The sequence below is a fragment of the Macadamia integrifolia genome, chromosome 6 (genome assembly GCF_013358625.1).
Source record: "Macadamia integrifolia cultivar HAES 741 chromosome 6, SCU_Mint_v3, whole genome shotgun sequence".
NCBI lineage: Eukaryota > Viridiplantae > Streptophyta > Magnoliopsida > Proteales > Proteaceae > Macadamia > Macadamia integrifolia.
The window spans coordinates 35,036,354-35,050,268 of NC_056562.1; the positions used below are offsets into that span (position 1 = coordinate 35,036,354).

Consider the following 13,915-nt stretch of genomic DNA (forward strand, 5'->3'; position numbering starts at 1 on the left):
AGTAGGACAAGTCTGAATGTCCTGCGAGAATCTCTGCTACCATTACAGCTTCTGTGTACTACTATCATTCAGAGGATCTATCATTCGATATGTACTTAGCAGATTTTGGAACTGGTATAATATAATCATATCATCATCATCATCACTAGACGACCCTGTGATGTTGGTATTGGGCTCATTTGACATCTCTGTAATTATCATCACATTTAGCAGGTCACATAATACTTGCCTATATGTAATATCCCTAGCATAATAATATGTTCATCGCTTGTTGTGGGATCCACAATTACATCAAGGAACGGGCAATTCAAGATGAGTTATTTAATCATTTTGGAAGCGAACAAGATGTTTACATTAAGGAACATGCAATTCAAGATGAGTTATTTAGTCATTTTGGAAACTCTCAGTAGGACAAGTCTGAATGTCCTGCGAGAATCTCTGCTACCATTACAGCTTCTGTGTACTACTATCATTCAGAGGTTCTATCATTCGATATGTACTTAGCAGATTTTGGAACTGGTATAATATAATCATATCATCATCATCATCACTAGACGACCCTGTGATGTTGGTATTGGGCTCATTTGACATCTCTGTAATTATCATCACATTTAGCAGGTCACATAATACTTGCCTATATGTAATATCCCTAGCATAATAATATGTTCATCGCTTGTTGTGGGATCCACAATTACATCAAGGAACGGGCAATTCAAGATGAGTTATTTAATCATTTTGGAAGCGAACAAGATGTTTACATTAAGGAACATGCAATTCAAGATGAGTTATTTAATCATTTTGGAAGCGAACAAGATGTAGAAGACCCTATGAATCTCAATCCTCATGTGTATCATGCTTCCACATCTGATACATCCCAAAGGCACTCAGCAGAGAAATGTCCTCTGTACACCTAAATATAGCCAATCAATTGGCTCTATTGAGAAGAATGGCTATGATTCCGTTAGGTGGATCGTAAATTTTTCCAATCACAATAGGAATGTATTATATGTTTCACAAAGTATTGAGTAATTTAATTGGTTTTACTGAACTTATCTTACTTGGGAATGATGTAGTAGTAACAGTATTTTTTAAATTGTATTAATGTTGTGCTAACATATAATGTTTTAGAATTTGATTATATGTTATTGTTACACATACGATTTTTTCCATACATGATACTTTGGTATGATTGGTAGAATTTGTGCTCTATAGATGTCTTCCAATGACACCATACTGGCTAGGTGCGGATATTGTAATGGATTGTGCGATAAGTTCACAACCAAACAAGGGCCAGTGGTAAAGCGTACTTCGAATGTCCGAGGCATAATGATATTTTCATGTGGGTAGATGAATTTCGAATATGTGATTGTGGCGAAGGACAATGTAACGTACGCATCACGAAAACCGAAACAAACTATAATCATTGATTCTGGTGTTGTCCAAAATAACTGAGATATAACTTTATATCATTATTTTATGTATAGTTGTATAATTTTGGCAATTATTGTCCTAATTCACTTAAAGTAACTTATAGGCCCCAGATCGAGGTTGCAAATTTTTCGGATGGATTTATGGTGACAGCAGTTCCTCAAGTGCACGTTCATCCGATTGTGCGAGAAGTTTGACGATTGAAGCCCATTCATCTTCATCAACACCATCCTCTAATTTTGTGAAGGGATACTTACAAAGAGCAATCAAAGGTGAAGAAAAGAAGACTAGAGTATTGAAAAGCGAGATTGAAGTATCTCAGGAAAAGTGAAGGATATTTACAAATATCTTAGATGCAGTTAATAAGTTGGACATAAACAACTGTGGCAGTTAGACGGTCATGCCAGAATGCTGAAGTTGATGTCAGACATTTGACATATTGGGAATATTAGTACTATATAATGTTTTGTAGATTAATATGATGTACGATAAAGTGTGGAAGGTGGTTTAGTCGCTTCTTTCGTGTTCGAAGAAAGGGTTATTATGACTTTCTTTAAAATTAAATTAAACAAATTTGGGGATGTATTGTTTTAAACAAACATCAATGCCTGCGAGAAACGTTTCCAGAAACGACTGTTATCAAACAACATTGCTTGCGAGAAACGTTTCGAGAAACAAGGTTCATCAAACACCTTAAATTCCGTTTCTGTTCCCAGAAATGTGAATTTATGTTTCTGCCGTTTCTAGACACAGAATCGTTGTCAAACGGTGCCTTAATTGTTTCCTTGCTGCTATGTATCCAATTTTATTGCCTATCCCTATGATTTATCCACATGTTCCATATTATACTCCACCCATATCCAACAAAAGCTAGAAAAACAATTAAAAAAAAAAAAAAAAACTAATAAAAGGAAAATAAGGAAATAGATATTAAACATGTAGGATGCTCAACCACCCAATCAAAGGCTGTGGAATCCTAGTAGGGAGTTAGATTTTCCAGTTGAAGATTTCCAACCACTTTTAACGTTTTAAACTAATCATTCCCTTCATCGTTGGCCAGACTTAAAAAACTGAACCAAGCATATGAGAATTGGAGAAAGGGATTGCTTCACATGACAAGTCCAAGTTTAGAGTTTATATAATACCAAGTTAGCGATAACTCAAGTGAGGATACTACAAATAAAAAACTTTTCAACAAATACAATAGTAACTCTTAGAAACTTGTACCCAAAAAAAAAAAAAAAACTCTTAGAAACATGGAAATACTAAATTCCACAAAGTACAACTGAGTTCATTGATATACAAAAAATACACATGCTTTACCAATACAACAACAACAACACAGCTCAGCCTTGTCCCAACTACACATATGCTTTACCAATGTATAATGAAAAAAAAAAAAAAAAAAAAAAACAAAAGTGAACTCTCAGTCTTATGAACGGAAGTGTCAAAAAAAATGTTAAATAGTTGTATTCCAATATGCCGAGTTAGAAGTTAAGTTTCTATTGAGTTTTTTTTCCTGTTCAATAAATTATCATTCACTTTAGTTCGCAAATAACATGTTACAGTCTTACAGACCAGGAGGTACATGTGCAACACTGAATAGAAACTTTATATCCAAAGAGAGAAGCAAAGCCAAAATGCTGGTTTTTGGCACAAGCAGGAACTCCAAATATTGATGTCTTCATATTGATATGCATACATACCTGCAAACAGACGTAAATGCACATAGCACGCACACGCGCACTATGCACATGCACAGACATATATTAGCGTGCACGCGCGCACACACACACACACATATGGACACACACAAAACTTGTTGCTTCCTAAGGACATTGACTATATTAATACAATATCATCAATTGCCAATCATCTTTGCTGGTCAAAATTAGCACTAGAAGGTTCTAGATTTAATTTCCATCGATGGTATTTTTATGACAGTAAATTTCCATGTACTGATTCCATCTTTCACAGAATCAATCCCCTTTGTACAAGAATATGTAGAGTTGCTCCTAGTTAATGATAGCATGACCAAACATCTAACCAAGTCAAACATGACCTAGTTAGTAATTTGGATTTGGAAATAAATTATAACACCAAAAAGTTGGGTTAAACTTGATTTGCAAATTTTAAGAAAAAAGGGGGTTCAAAATACCATCAAAAATAGAATACACTAAAAGGTCGAGAACAATTTAGTTCAGGAATTAAAAACTTAGGGGACCAAAAAGTATTTTCTTTCCGCCGGGGGGGAGGGGAGATATGTAAATATTTCAACTTTCCAGGACTATTCATTTCTCTATTATCTGCAAAACCCCAAAAATGAGAGTTCCCCCAATCCTTCAGACTTGTTCGGATTCAGACCAAATTAACCATAAAATGCATTTTTCCCAAATTATTCACAAATTTACTATGGACACAACTCATATCAGATCCAAAATTAGACCCTGATAATAAAACATCTCATGGCTCTAAGATCAAATTCAGATGCAGTCATTTAGTAGTTGAATCGAATTTGGATAACACAGATTAATCCCACCTTCAACAGCCTATTGAAGGCTACAACTTTGTTAAGACTCACCACTAGGATGAATTATTCAATCTTTGTTCACTGCATAGACTAGCTTTCTAAGTTATTATTTGAACAGACTTACCTTCAAAAGCCCAATGGAACATTGGAACCTAATTCTACCACACAAGGAAGTAGGTAGTTGCTTTGTTAACAACAGGTATGGAGGGCTTAAACCAAACTGCATATAAATCAAGTATTCAATTAAAGATGCAGAAAATCAATTCTAAGCCATTCAAGCACTTGCATCCACTGCCAAACACAGGCCTACTGAAAGAAAAAAAATGCCCAACAAAGGTACGAATAAATAACCTGCGTACTCCCATTTCTCCTTCTCATCATCAACACCACCAAACTGGAATGTTGGCAATAGATGAACATGAGTTAGACCAGCAGCTGATAACTTCTTTAGGTGATGTATGCCTGCAGAATCCTATAAGCAGTAGTACATAATACTCATCAATAGATTATATATACAGAATACAAATGAGAAAATAATTCAATAAACAGATAATATAACAGTGACAGTATAAAGCTTTATGCCAGCTGTTAAGTCAGATAATCCTCAATTGGGATTGGGACCAAGTACACAATGCTAGAAAACCCAACGCCACCATAGAATATTCCCGTCGTGAACTGCAAGCCATATATTCATGCCTTGAATTATCTTTGCACCTCCCAATGCTCTTCTAACCGTTAGAACGTTTCCATTATCATAGTTGCTACTACTACCATATGTTCTCGTATTCCTCTACATCTACTTCGGTCATGGTTGAAAGGATCACTTAAAGGACCTTGCCACAAATAAGATAGAAGCTGTATTGATAGGCATTATTATGCACTGAAACATCAGTTCCTTTGCAAAATAGAACCAATAACTCATTGCTATCTAATTATCCCATTACATGATACCATATCAACTTTTATACCTGCCAGTAAGGAGCAAAAAAGATAGATTTTGTATACACTTGTACAAATCCAAATGAAACACACTACAGGCTCTTCCGCTTCCCTCCCTCAATGATTTAACTATATTATAAAACTCTTGTTTCTACTAATGTCCATGCATTAACGTGAAAGTTTTCCTAAGCTTAGATAGTTCCCTTCTAGCAACAGCCACCCAATACCCTCAATAATTTCCTCTCTACTAGCCGCCTAACAGACTGTTTTCTCATCAGGAGGAAATAGTTTATCAGATCAACATACATTATGCTGCCCCTCAAAAAGTACTCTTGTGCAGTATTTTCATAGCACACTGCAAGAAGTGCTTCAAAAGTAAAAACATAATCATGCCTCCTTCAGTTCTCTATATAAAGCCATAGCTGATCAACCAAAATATTGGCCCCAAGGAAAAAAAAATTTTGACATAAATTTGAACTACAAGGGTATGGACCTCGGGCTTGGCCCTTTCCAAAATTAACTAGTTTCCAAACCCAGCATAGCCCTAGTTGCTTCCTAGCCTATCAACACAAATAAGGATTAATAATAAAAATTATATAACAAACTTCTGACAATCCATATCCTAGTCAAGCAAAATGGGTCCAGTAAAAGGGAAAATACGAGCCTTAATAGTGCATTGACAATGTCTTTAAAAAAAAAATTTAGAAGTATTTTGAGGAACTTTATGGTTAACTCAGGAACTTAGGTTCAAATGAACAAACACTACCTGAGAGGTGAATGCAAGATAACCACCGCGGAGATCAGGTCTCACAGTCTGATCGCTAGCACTGTAGTTGCAACAGTGATACAAATAGGAATAGAAAGTTAAAAGTAATCTTCAAAAAAGTAATCTTCAAGTGAATGCAATCAAAAGGATTGCCATTAAAATCAGGTTTCAGGATTTGAGAACATTTAATCAACAAAAGTATCATACGCAGTGTTTGGAATAGGGTAACAGCAAGGATTTCTCAAATGATGCTCAACCCTTATTTGCTGTGTTGAAGATCCATTTTGTACATATATTCAAGTTGTAACCATGTACGAGGATAAAGTAAGAAAAGTCAGAGCTAGCAAAAGCAATGTTCGCCACTCCCAAGCCCAGAACTTAATTGGAAAGGTAAACCCTGGTCATTATGTTTCTACCTTTACTCAAAACTATCTTCAACATCTAAAATGTAGGTAAAATAGATTATGAGTATTGAACAATTTGCAGCAGTTTGTTAGTACGTTAAACACTACAGTAAATCAGACATACTACATACAGAAGATAAAGAAAAATAAATAAATAATAAACAACAAAGGGTAAAAGGTAAACCTGAAATCTCGTACGTGCAACTCATAAATACTGATATCAGAAAAGGAAGAAAGTAAAGGTTTCTCATCTGCCAATCCATCCCAACCCTCTGGTTTTAAGTTATCACAATCAAGATTGATCAACAATGTCCTCATGCCATCCGATGAGATCCTAGTCCAAAGGGATGAAAAGGTCAACATAATATGAAATATTCATACGCAAGTACAATCAACTGCAGTTCAATGACAGTACAACCATCATACACACGTAGAGATATGCATGCATGCAATTACATAGAGGCATGTGAAGATAGATAATATGCCTTAAACTTGAGCAACACCTAAGCTATTTTCGGAATAAGTTTTGGCAGAATAAGATTACCACCATACCCTCTTGCATATGGATCATTTGTTGTGCACATTTCAATTTGCAAGGTGCTAGGATGATAGACGGAGACTTCATAGACATAGTAGCAGCCTTCCCAAGTTCTTGGTCCATTCACAGTCCAAACACCATTGTCCTCCTCAAGCAGGACACTCTCCAAGGGATTGCCACCTGATGGGCCACTATAGATGCAAGCACGTACCACCTGCTCTCATGAACAAAGGATAAAAGACATGTGACTTTTCTTTGTTGGGGATTGGGAGGTTGCAAGGGAGAGCCAACAGAAAAGCTAAGTGGACTACATGAATATCAGAAGATGTAATACTTGAGCAGTAGGAGCCCAAAGGGAAAGTGACACTGCTTCTTCTGTGAAAACAGCACCAAGTGGACCATTGTATGCAAATAAATCATCTAAAACACCAGGTAACTGTAAACCAGTAGCATTGGTGCAAAGCCCATCAGCTGTATAAGAAGAAATAACTTGCAATTGTAAGCCAAATGGATGTCAGTTCAAAAAATCAAAGAAAATCCAACGTTACACATGTAGATAGAACATTAAGAGCTATTAGTAGGTATAATGAGAAAATCAAACATAAATGTAAATATATTCTTGGTTGACAAACAGATGCATTGAGAGCCCAAAAATCGACCAGGATAGGCACCCAACCCCTCTGCAAATTATGGTTTGTCTAGGAGAAATCAGATGTGACGTGGACAATCTCCCATGACCTCTCCTGATCAGGGAATAATTGTCTCCTGCCTTTCTTCATGAAAAATGGTCAGAAAAAAACTAAAAGAAACGGTCATCACTTCTTACCATGAAAAGAGGCAACTGCTAACTGGCATTTGAGGAGGCTTTTCACATCCACGTTTAATGGGACTTTAAAAGCTCTATAGCTACAGATGTGAGGGAACTTCTCTATTACCTGAAGAAATGCAGAATATGGCATGGAAAGCAGTTAAACATCAGTTATTGTTTATAACTTGCTGAGGCTCCATTTCTTTCAATAGAAAAGTATTCCCTGAAAAATCAATTTTAGTTAGTAAAGCTTATTTTCTATTTCTCTGATATTTTCTCTTTTATTCCTGCGTGGGGAGAGAAGAACATACAAAAAATTAAACTGAAGCAAACACAAAGAGGCAGCAAGGAGTTAACAATAACAAATAAAGGTACGCAAAGTTTGCTAGATGTATGCAAAGAAATCAGCAGCGCACATTCAATTGGAGTCCACCATTGTAGTCTTCGAGCTTAATCACCACATCTTCACCTGTAGAAGTGAACAACAGGATCAGTGAGCATAGTTTCCTAACAAATGATCGCACCTCCCAGTCAATCAATAGAACGTCGATCGTCGATAGTGCGCTATCAGAAGGATTAAGGAGAACACCGAGTTCCGAACCTTGTACGCCGTCGTCTGTAAGAACTAAACCGGCAGTTCTACTGGCGTATAGATAGCAAGAACCGTTTCCAACGTCCACATCCCACGCGATTAAAGATCTTGAAACCCAATATGCTCTAGAGTATGATAAAAGACCCTGCAACTGCAAGGATTGTGAAGTAAGATGAATGCTACGCTTCTGCAACAGTTCAATTGATAAACTATGAAAGATGAGACCAAATGAATACGACGATTGGCGTCCAAGAAACAGAAATGGAGGAAGAAGAAGAAGAAGAAACGAATAGGATAAACCTGCGGCGATGAAACCTGCTCGACGGGCATGGAGCAGCAGCAAGTGATGTCCACTTTGCGGTTTCTGGGAGGTAAGTGCAGAGTAGTAATCGAAGGCCTTGAAGTCGAGTAATTGGAGGCTGTAATGAGAGAATTTAGAGGTTGAATATGAGAAAGGCGGTGTTGGAGGTGAGTGGAGTTGGAGTAGAGGGGGAGAACAGAAAGAGATGAATAGAGAGACATGCTCATCTCCGCCCCGGAGGAAAATTAAAAAGCAAGGAGGCCCCGCCGCCCCAACGGATCTCTGCGAAAAAAGCTGGAAGCACACCCTTGTTCCCTCCTGTAAGATTGATTTGATCTGATTCCGTATGACGTTCACGTTTTAAAGTTTCCTTTTTCCTTCTAAAAGATGCTTTCAGTGCTCGGAAATCCTACAACCGGCCACCACATTCACCAACGCCTACCATACTATACCCTTCTCTACCCCTCAATCCCCTACTATCGCACCTCCACCCCATCACCCCACACATTCACAATCCTTCACCACCTCTTCCAACTTCAAAAACTTTAGGAAGCATTTATTGGTTAGCATTGCAAATGATTTTTCAAAACTTTGGACAAAATTCAGATTCATTTATGCCATGCTATATTCTATTCCACCCAAGTTCTTTGAGGAGAAGGGCCCATGTTTTGAGGACTACATCTCTACTCATTGAGAATTACCCTAGTATTTTCTTCGGCAGATTGAATATGAACAATCACTTATTTGCAACTAGAATACTTGTTGAAATTTCACATGAGGTCAGATCTTTTGTTATTTTCACAAAGTCCACTTCTTTCTAAAGTTTGTTTCTGAAAGAGGCCCTCTAATTGGTGGTTAGGATATTCTTGTTGGATCGAGTCTTTTGCACACCACCAGTGTGTGTGTGTAGGGGCATCTCATTTTGAACTGTTTAACTAAGAATGTTTAAAGCAAGAAAGCCAGACAGCAAGAGCTAGACCAAACATTTCAAATGCTGGTTCATTTACAGACCCCAAAAAAATTATCTTGTCACTTTCTCGGCTCTTGCCTTGTCTCTTGGTTTAGCAAGAAACAAAACTCCGTTGTTCTATCTACCACCGAAGCCAAATATGTTGCAGCTGCTAGATGTTGTGCCAAAATCCTTTGGATGAAGCAAACTCTCAAAGACCTAGGAGTGAGTTTCGAAAACGTACTACCAATCGATCGGTTTTGTTGAATCGATTCCGGTCTATTACTAGGTTAATTTAAATTAAAATAGTTAAGGAATTTTTTTATTTCGACCTGTCTCAAGTTCATTTCGATTTGGTTCGTTTCTTACCGATTTTTGTTTTTTCATTAACAGATTATTATCAGGTTCTCTCTGGTCTGCTTTTTTGGCTTACATGCATACATAAGCAACTAATGAGAAAATTAAGTAGAGTTGCAGCTAACTTCATTACTTCAAGTGGACCATCATCCTCTGGGGCTGCTAGGAACCCATTGCAGCCTATCTTTCGAAAATTAAAATTCACCAAAAGTGTAAAATATTTCTTTGGAAATTTTTTAAAATTTATTTGAATAGTACTAAAGGTAATTTGAATAACATCTTCTTAATCGATGACCTACGTTTGTGTTTTCTTAAGTTCTTGATTTGCAAGGACCGAAGAAGAGGGCTCTTAGGGCTGCAGCAAATCAAATACTTATGCCTCACTTTTATTACCACTTGGACTGATTGTGAGGGTGAATAATGAAATTAAATTTAAAATAAAAACTTCTCATGTCTTTGATCTGTGGGGAAATAAAATTTCAAATGAAACAAAAAATTTATTTGATATAAGAAAAGTACGATGAAAGTGAATATGATAGATTGTGGGAGTGAATTTACAACAAAATTAACATGAAAGAACTAAACCAAAATCCAAAGGTATAGGCAAATTTGACAAAATGGTTGAAACCTCCATCCAAGCAACCTAAAACCTTGCAACCACTGATGAAGCTAGAGTTTCTAATCATTGAAAGATAACATAGCTAGCTTAGGTTTCTCTTATTTTATCTTTTCAAACCCTAATAATGTTTTTTTTTTTTTCCCATCTTAATCACATGCATCTTAATCTTAATATATATTTTACAAGACCAACAATGAGATGCAAACCAAGGAACCCAACGAGGGACCCAGAGAGGGCCCAAGAAGACCAATTATTGTTATAGTGCTTATTTATTTATTTATTTATTTATTATTATTATTATTAAACACTACTTATTACCTACTACTATTACTTAAAAGAGGGTGAAGGTTAGAATGATCCAACACTCAGACCTCGCCTTGGTCTCATGTTAGATCAGGATAACTGCACCACTAAGCTATAAGTTCATTCCCAATTAGTCAATGATTACACTTACTTATAAAGAGAGATAAAACCACTCGGTGACCAAGTAACTGATAAGGTCTAACCATTAAATTGATTAGTCTAAAAGACGAAGGCACCCGGTTCCAAACCAGATCATAGATCCCTATGCTTTGGCGAACAAATAGCAGCTGGAATATGTTCTTCATTTTGTTCATACATCGATAGAATCATAGAAGATGGTATTACGTATCGGTTTGGTATCAGCTGTACTAGCTGATACCTATCAGTATTGAATACCGATATCCATCCCAGAAATGGTACAGACGTAGGTAAAATATGGGTTGAAAAAAAAGGGGTCTGATTTCAATATTTTTTAGTGCAAAACCATCTGTACCGGCTCCAAAATACCGATATGGCCGATGCCAAACCATGACTATCACCTCAAGCTGGGATCCGCCACTTCTCAAGGCTTCATTAAAAATTAATTCAGATGGAGATTTCGATGAGAAGAAGAAGAAGAGGTCTGGTCGAGCCGTCGAGGGTCGACCAGCTTTCCACGTGAAGAGTGTGAAGTTTTGAAAATCCCGGATTGACGGTTTATTTTGTGCCACGTCAGTACCAGAGACAGACGGAAAGAGATTGGTTACTGAACCGTGGGCGAAGTAGAAATTTTTAATTTTTTTTTTTAAGTTTTATAGACATGTGACGTGTGAACAAGCTACCCCTCCCAAGTACCACTTGTGAGTAGCCACCTGGATAGCAAAGCACATGCGAACCCGATAAGTGGACCACTAGGCCGGAATCCAAAATATCTAGGGGCCGCTAGTTGTTTTCTCTCTTCCCAATACGATCACCCACAGATTCTGGCTAAAACGGTAAATTCGTTTGCACTTCAACGTGGTATTCCCGCCAAACACCGACCCAGTAGTTATAAAAAGCATCTCTCTACCTTCTTTTCAACTCGTTTTCTACAGTTATTGAGGAGGCAGCTTCTTCACAAGAGAACGTCGACGACGGCTTCTAATTAAGCAGGTTTAGGTTATCTTTTTCTTCTTTCTTTTCCCCATTTTTTTATTCATATTATCCATGAACGGTTTTCTCTGAAATTGCTGACGTGCCGTCTAGTCAGATCGAGGTGGATAGAGATAATAGGCGGATAAAGATAAGGAAGGAGTGGGGAGGGGGACACCCGGAGAAGACGATAGATTTATAATTACTTTTTTTTCTAGAGAGAGAGAGAGAGAGTTATGTGCTAATATAATAAAATCTCAAGGTGATTGACTCTGCGAGTGTCGTCTCTGATCTCCCTGAGACACAATACCAGAGCCTATTGGTTGCATTTTGCCTCGTTAATGCTTACAAGAAATCGCTATTTTCAGTTTTTTGGTGTTGATTATTTGGGGGGTTGGATTCACTAGATTGTGGCCAGATAAAGGAGAAATTAAGCTGAAGAGCATATTTGAAGAGAGTAACGAGCGGTTTCGTGACCCACTTGTCTCTGCATCTGAATATTTTAATCTCCTACGAAAGACGAATCCTTGATGGAGCTTGGATCTGGGGATTTCGGGTATTTATCACTTCTACCAATTACTCTTTTCTTTTTTTTTGGTTTTTTTTTTTTTGGGGGGGTGGGGGGAGGTAGGTTTGTCTGGTTTGTTATTTTTGAACGGAAATTGGCTGTTTAGGTGCGCACATTACAGGAGGAGATGTAAAATCAGAGCCCCTTGCTGCGATGAGATTTTCAATTGCAGGCATTGCCATAATGAAACTAAGGTCCAGATGATTTTTCTTTTCTCTTCTTCCTTATTTCTCCCATTGAAAATTGGGTCTTATGGTCCACATGATTTTTATATTTGGTTGGCTTCTAGTATTCACTTACAACGATTTCCTGATGATGGGTGATCCTGAAACAGAACTCCATGGAAGTTGATACGCTCGATAGGCATGAAGTTCCTCGTCATGAAGTGAAAAAGGTTAGTTTTTCACTATATTTTCTTTCTGAATTATTTCATCTTCTTACTATTTTCTTCTTTTAAGTCGGTTGGGCTACAAGTTATTTGGTGTCTCGTACGTAAAAGTCATGACTTTTTTGTAAAAAGAAACCTAGTTATGGATAATGTTTTCAACTTCTTCTAGGGATATATCCTGTTAACCAGGTTGTCTGCATCACAGAGTTTTATGCAATTTTTTCCTTGCATAGGCTCTAAATTATTCATTAAAAACCTGATGCAACCATTGTTTCTTTGCCATTAAACTTTCAGGTCATCTGTTCGCTTTGTGGCACGGAACAAGATGTAAGTTAATTCAGGATACTCAATCAAAAGCTGAAATTGTGATCGGTGATTGATCATCATTTTATTTATATCTCTATCTTAGGTTCAACAAAATTGCACCAACTGTGGGGTTTGCATGGGGAAATACTTCTGTGCAAAATGCAAATTCTTTGATGATGATGTAAGTTAAAAAGAAGAAATTTTTATGTGAACTTGACTCTCTCTCTCTCTCTCTTTCTCTTCGTGGGGGGGGGGGGGGGAATAGAACTTAGACTCCTTTTGCACATCTAAGTGGTTTCTTATGAAGCAAGCTGGTGCAAATGGCAGGTTTCAAAGAACCAATATCATTGTGATGAATGTGGAATTTGCAGGTAAATATATTCCCCTAACATCTAAAAGAATTAAGAAAAAAACCTTTCTTCAAATTCTGACTAATTTGCATCCTCTTTGTTGCTGTTACAGAACTGGTGGGCAGGAGAACTTCTTTCACTGTAATAAATGCAGTAAGCTACAATGATCCTTATTTTGGTGCTAATTGGAGCTTCTGTCATATATTGTACATTATTTGATGTTGGGGATTTTGAAATTCTTGCATCAGGATGCTGTTATTCGAGGTCGATGAAGGATTCACACCGTTGTGTGGAAGGAGCAATGCACCATAACTGCCCGGTCTGCTTTGAGGTGAAACTTGAAGAAGAAAACAGAAAAACTATCAACTCTTTCCTTCAATACTTGTTGGTTGTCTTTGTTGTTTTGTATGTCTTATTCTAAAAGTGCAAACTTCAACAAAATCAAGAAAAAGAAAGGGATTATTAGAGGCCTGAGTTCTATCATCATTTCTATTTGCAGTATATATTCGATTCAATGAAAGAGATTACTGCATTAAAATGTGGACATACAATACATTTGGGCTGTCTGAATGAGATGATGCAGCACCTCCAGTAAGTATTTTTTAAGGAGACCCAGTGGCCATTTTTTTTTTCTGGGGGGGGGGGGGGGGGGGGGGGGG

At 37.2% G+C, this 13,915-nt stretch overlaps 2 protein-coding genes across 9 annotated transcripts in view; one reads left to right on the forward strand and one right to left on the reverse strand.

Moving 5' to 3' along the window:
• The window catches only part of LOC122081065 (pullulanase 1, chloroplastic), a 30,252-nt gene extending 21,307 nt beyond the window's left edge, over positions 1-8,945 (reverse strand). Inside the window, exons 1-9 of one of the 8 annotated variants that reach the window (XR_006140990.1) lie at positions 8,306-8,944; positions 8,015-8,156; positions 7,830-7,882; positions 7,432-7,540; positions 6,940-7,076; positions 6,620-6,819; positions 6,252-6,401; positions 5,664-5,724; positions 4,310-4,430 (exon numbers count right to left, since the gene is read on the reverse strand). Coding sequence is in view for 5 of the 8 variants with exons in the window: in XM_042648019.1 (XP_042503953.1) it covers positions 4,310-4,430; positions 5,664-5,724; positions 6,252-6,401; positions 6,620-6,819; positions 6,940-7,076; positions 7,432-7,540; positions 7,830-7,882; positions 8,015-8,156; positions 8,306-8,533 (1,201 nt within the window). In the remaining 3 variants the exon portion in view is untranslated. Of the gene's footprint in view, positions 1-4,309; positions 4,431-5,663; positions 5,725-6,251; positions 6,402-6,619; positions 6,820-6,939; positions 7,077-7,431; positions 7,637-7,829; positions 7,883-8,014; positions 8,157-8,305 lie in introns of those variants that run through there. The other 7 variants (XR_006140988.1, XR_006140989.1, XM_042648018.1 and 4 more) reach the window with 7 other exon arrangements.
• A 2,588-nt stretch (positions 8,946-11,533) lies between these two features.
• LOC122082008 (E3 ubiquitin-protein ligase RZFP34) overlaps positions 11,534-13,915 on the forward strand; it is a 3,132-nt gene continuing 750 nt past the window's right edge. The window contains exons 1-10 of the mRNA XM_042649482.1: positions 11,534-11,665; positions 12,052-12,200; positions 12,319-12,406; positions 12,547-12,606; positions 12,895-12,927; positions 13,010-13,087; positions 13,234-13,277; positions 13,369-13,409; positions 13,505-13,587; positions 13,756-13,847. Coding sequence (XP_042505416.1) covers positions 12,175-12,200; positions 12,319-12,406; positions 12,547-12,606; positions 12,895-12,927; positions 13,010-13,087; positions 13,234-13,277; positions 13,369-13,409; positions 13,505-13,587; positions 13,756-13,847 — 545 coding nt within the window. The 5' untranslated portion in view covers positions 11,534-11,665; positions 12,052-12,174. The remainder of the gene's footprint in view (positions 11,666-12,051; positions 12,201-12,318; positions 12,407-12,546; positions 12,607-12,894; positions 12,928-13,009; positions 13,088-13,233; positions 13,278-13,368; positions 13,410-13,504; positions 13,588-13,755; positions 13,848-13,915) is intronic.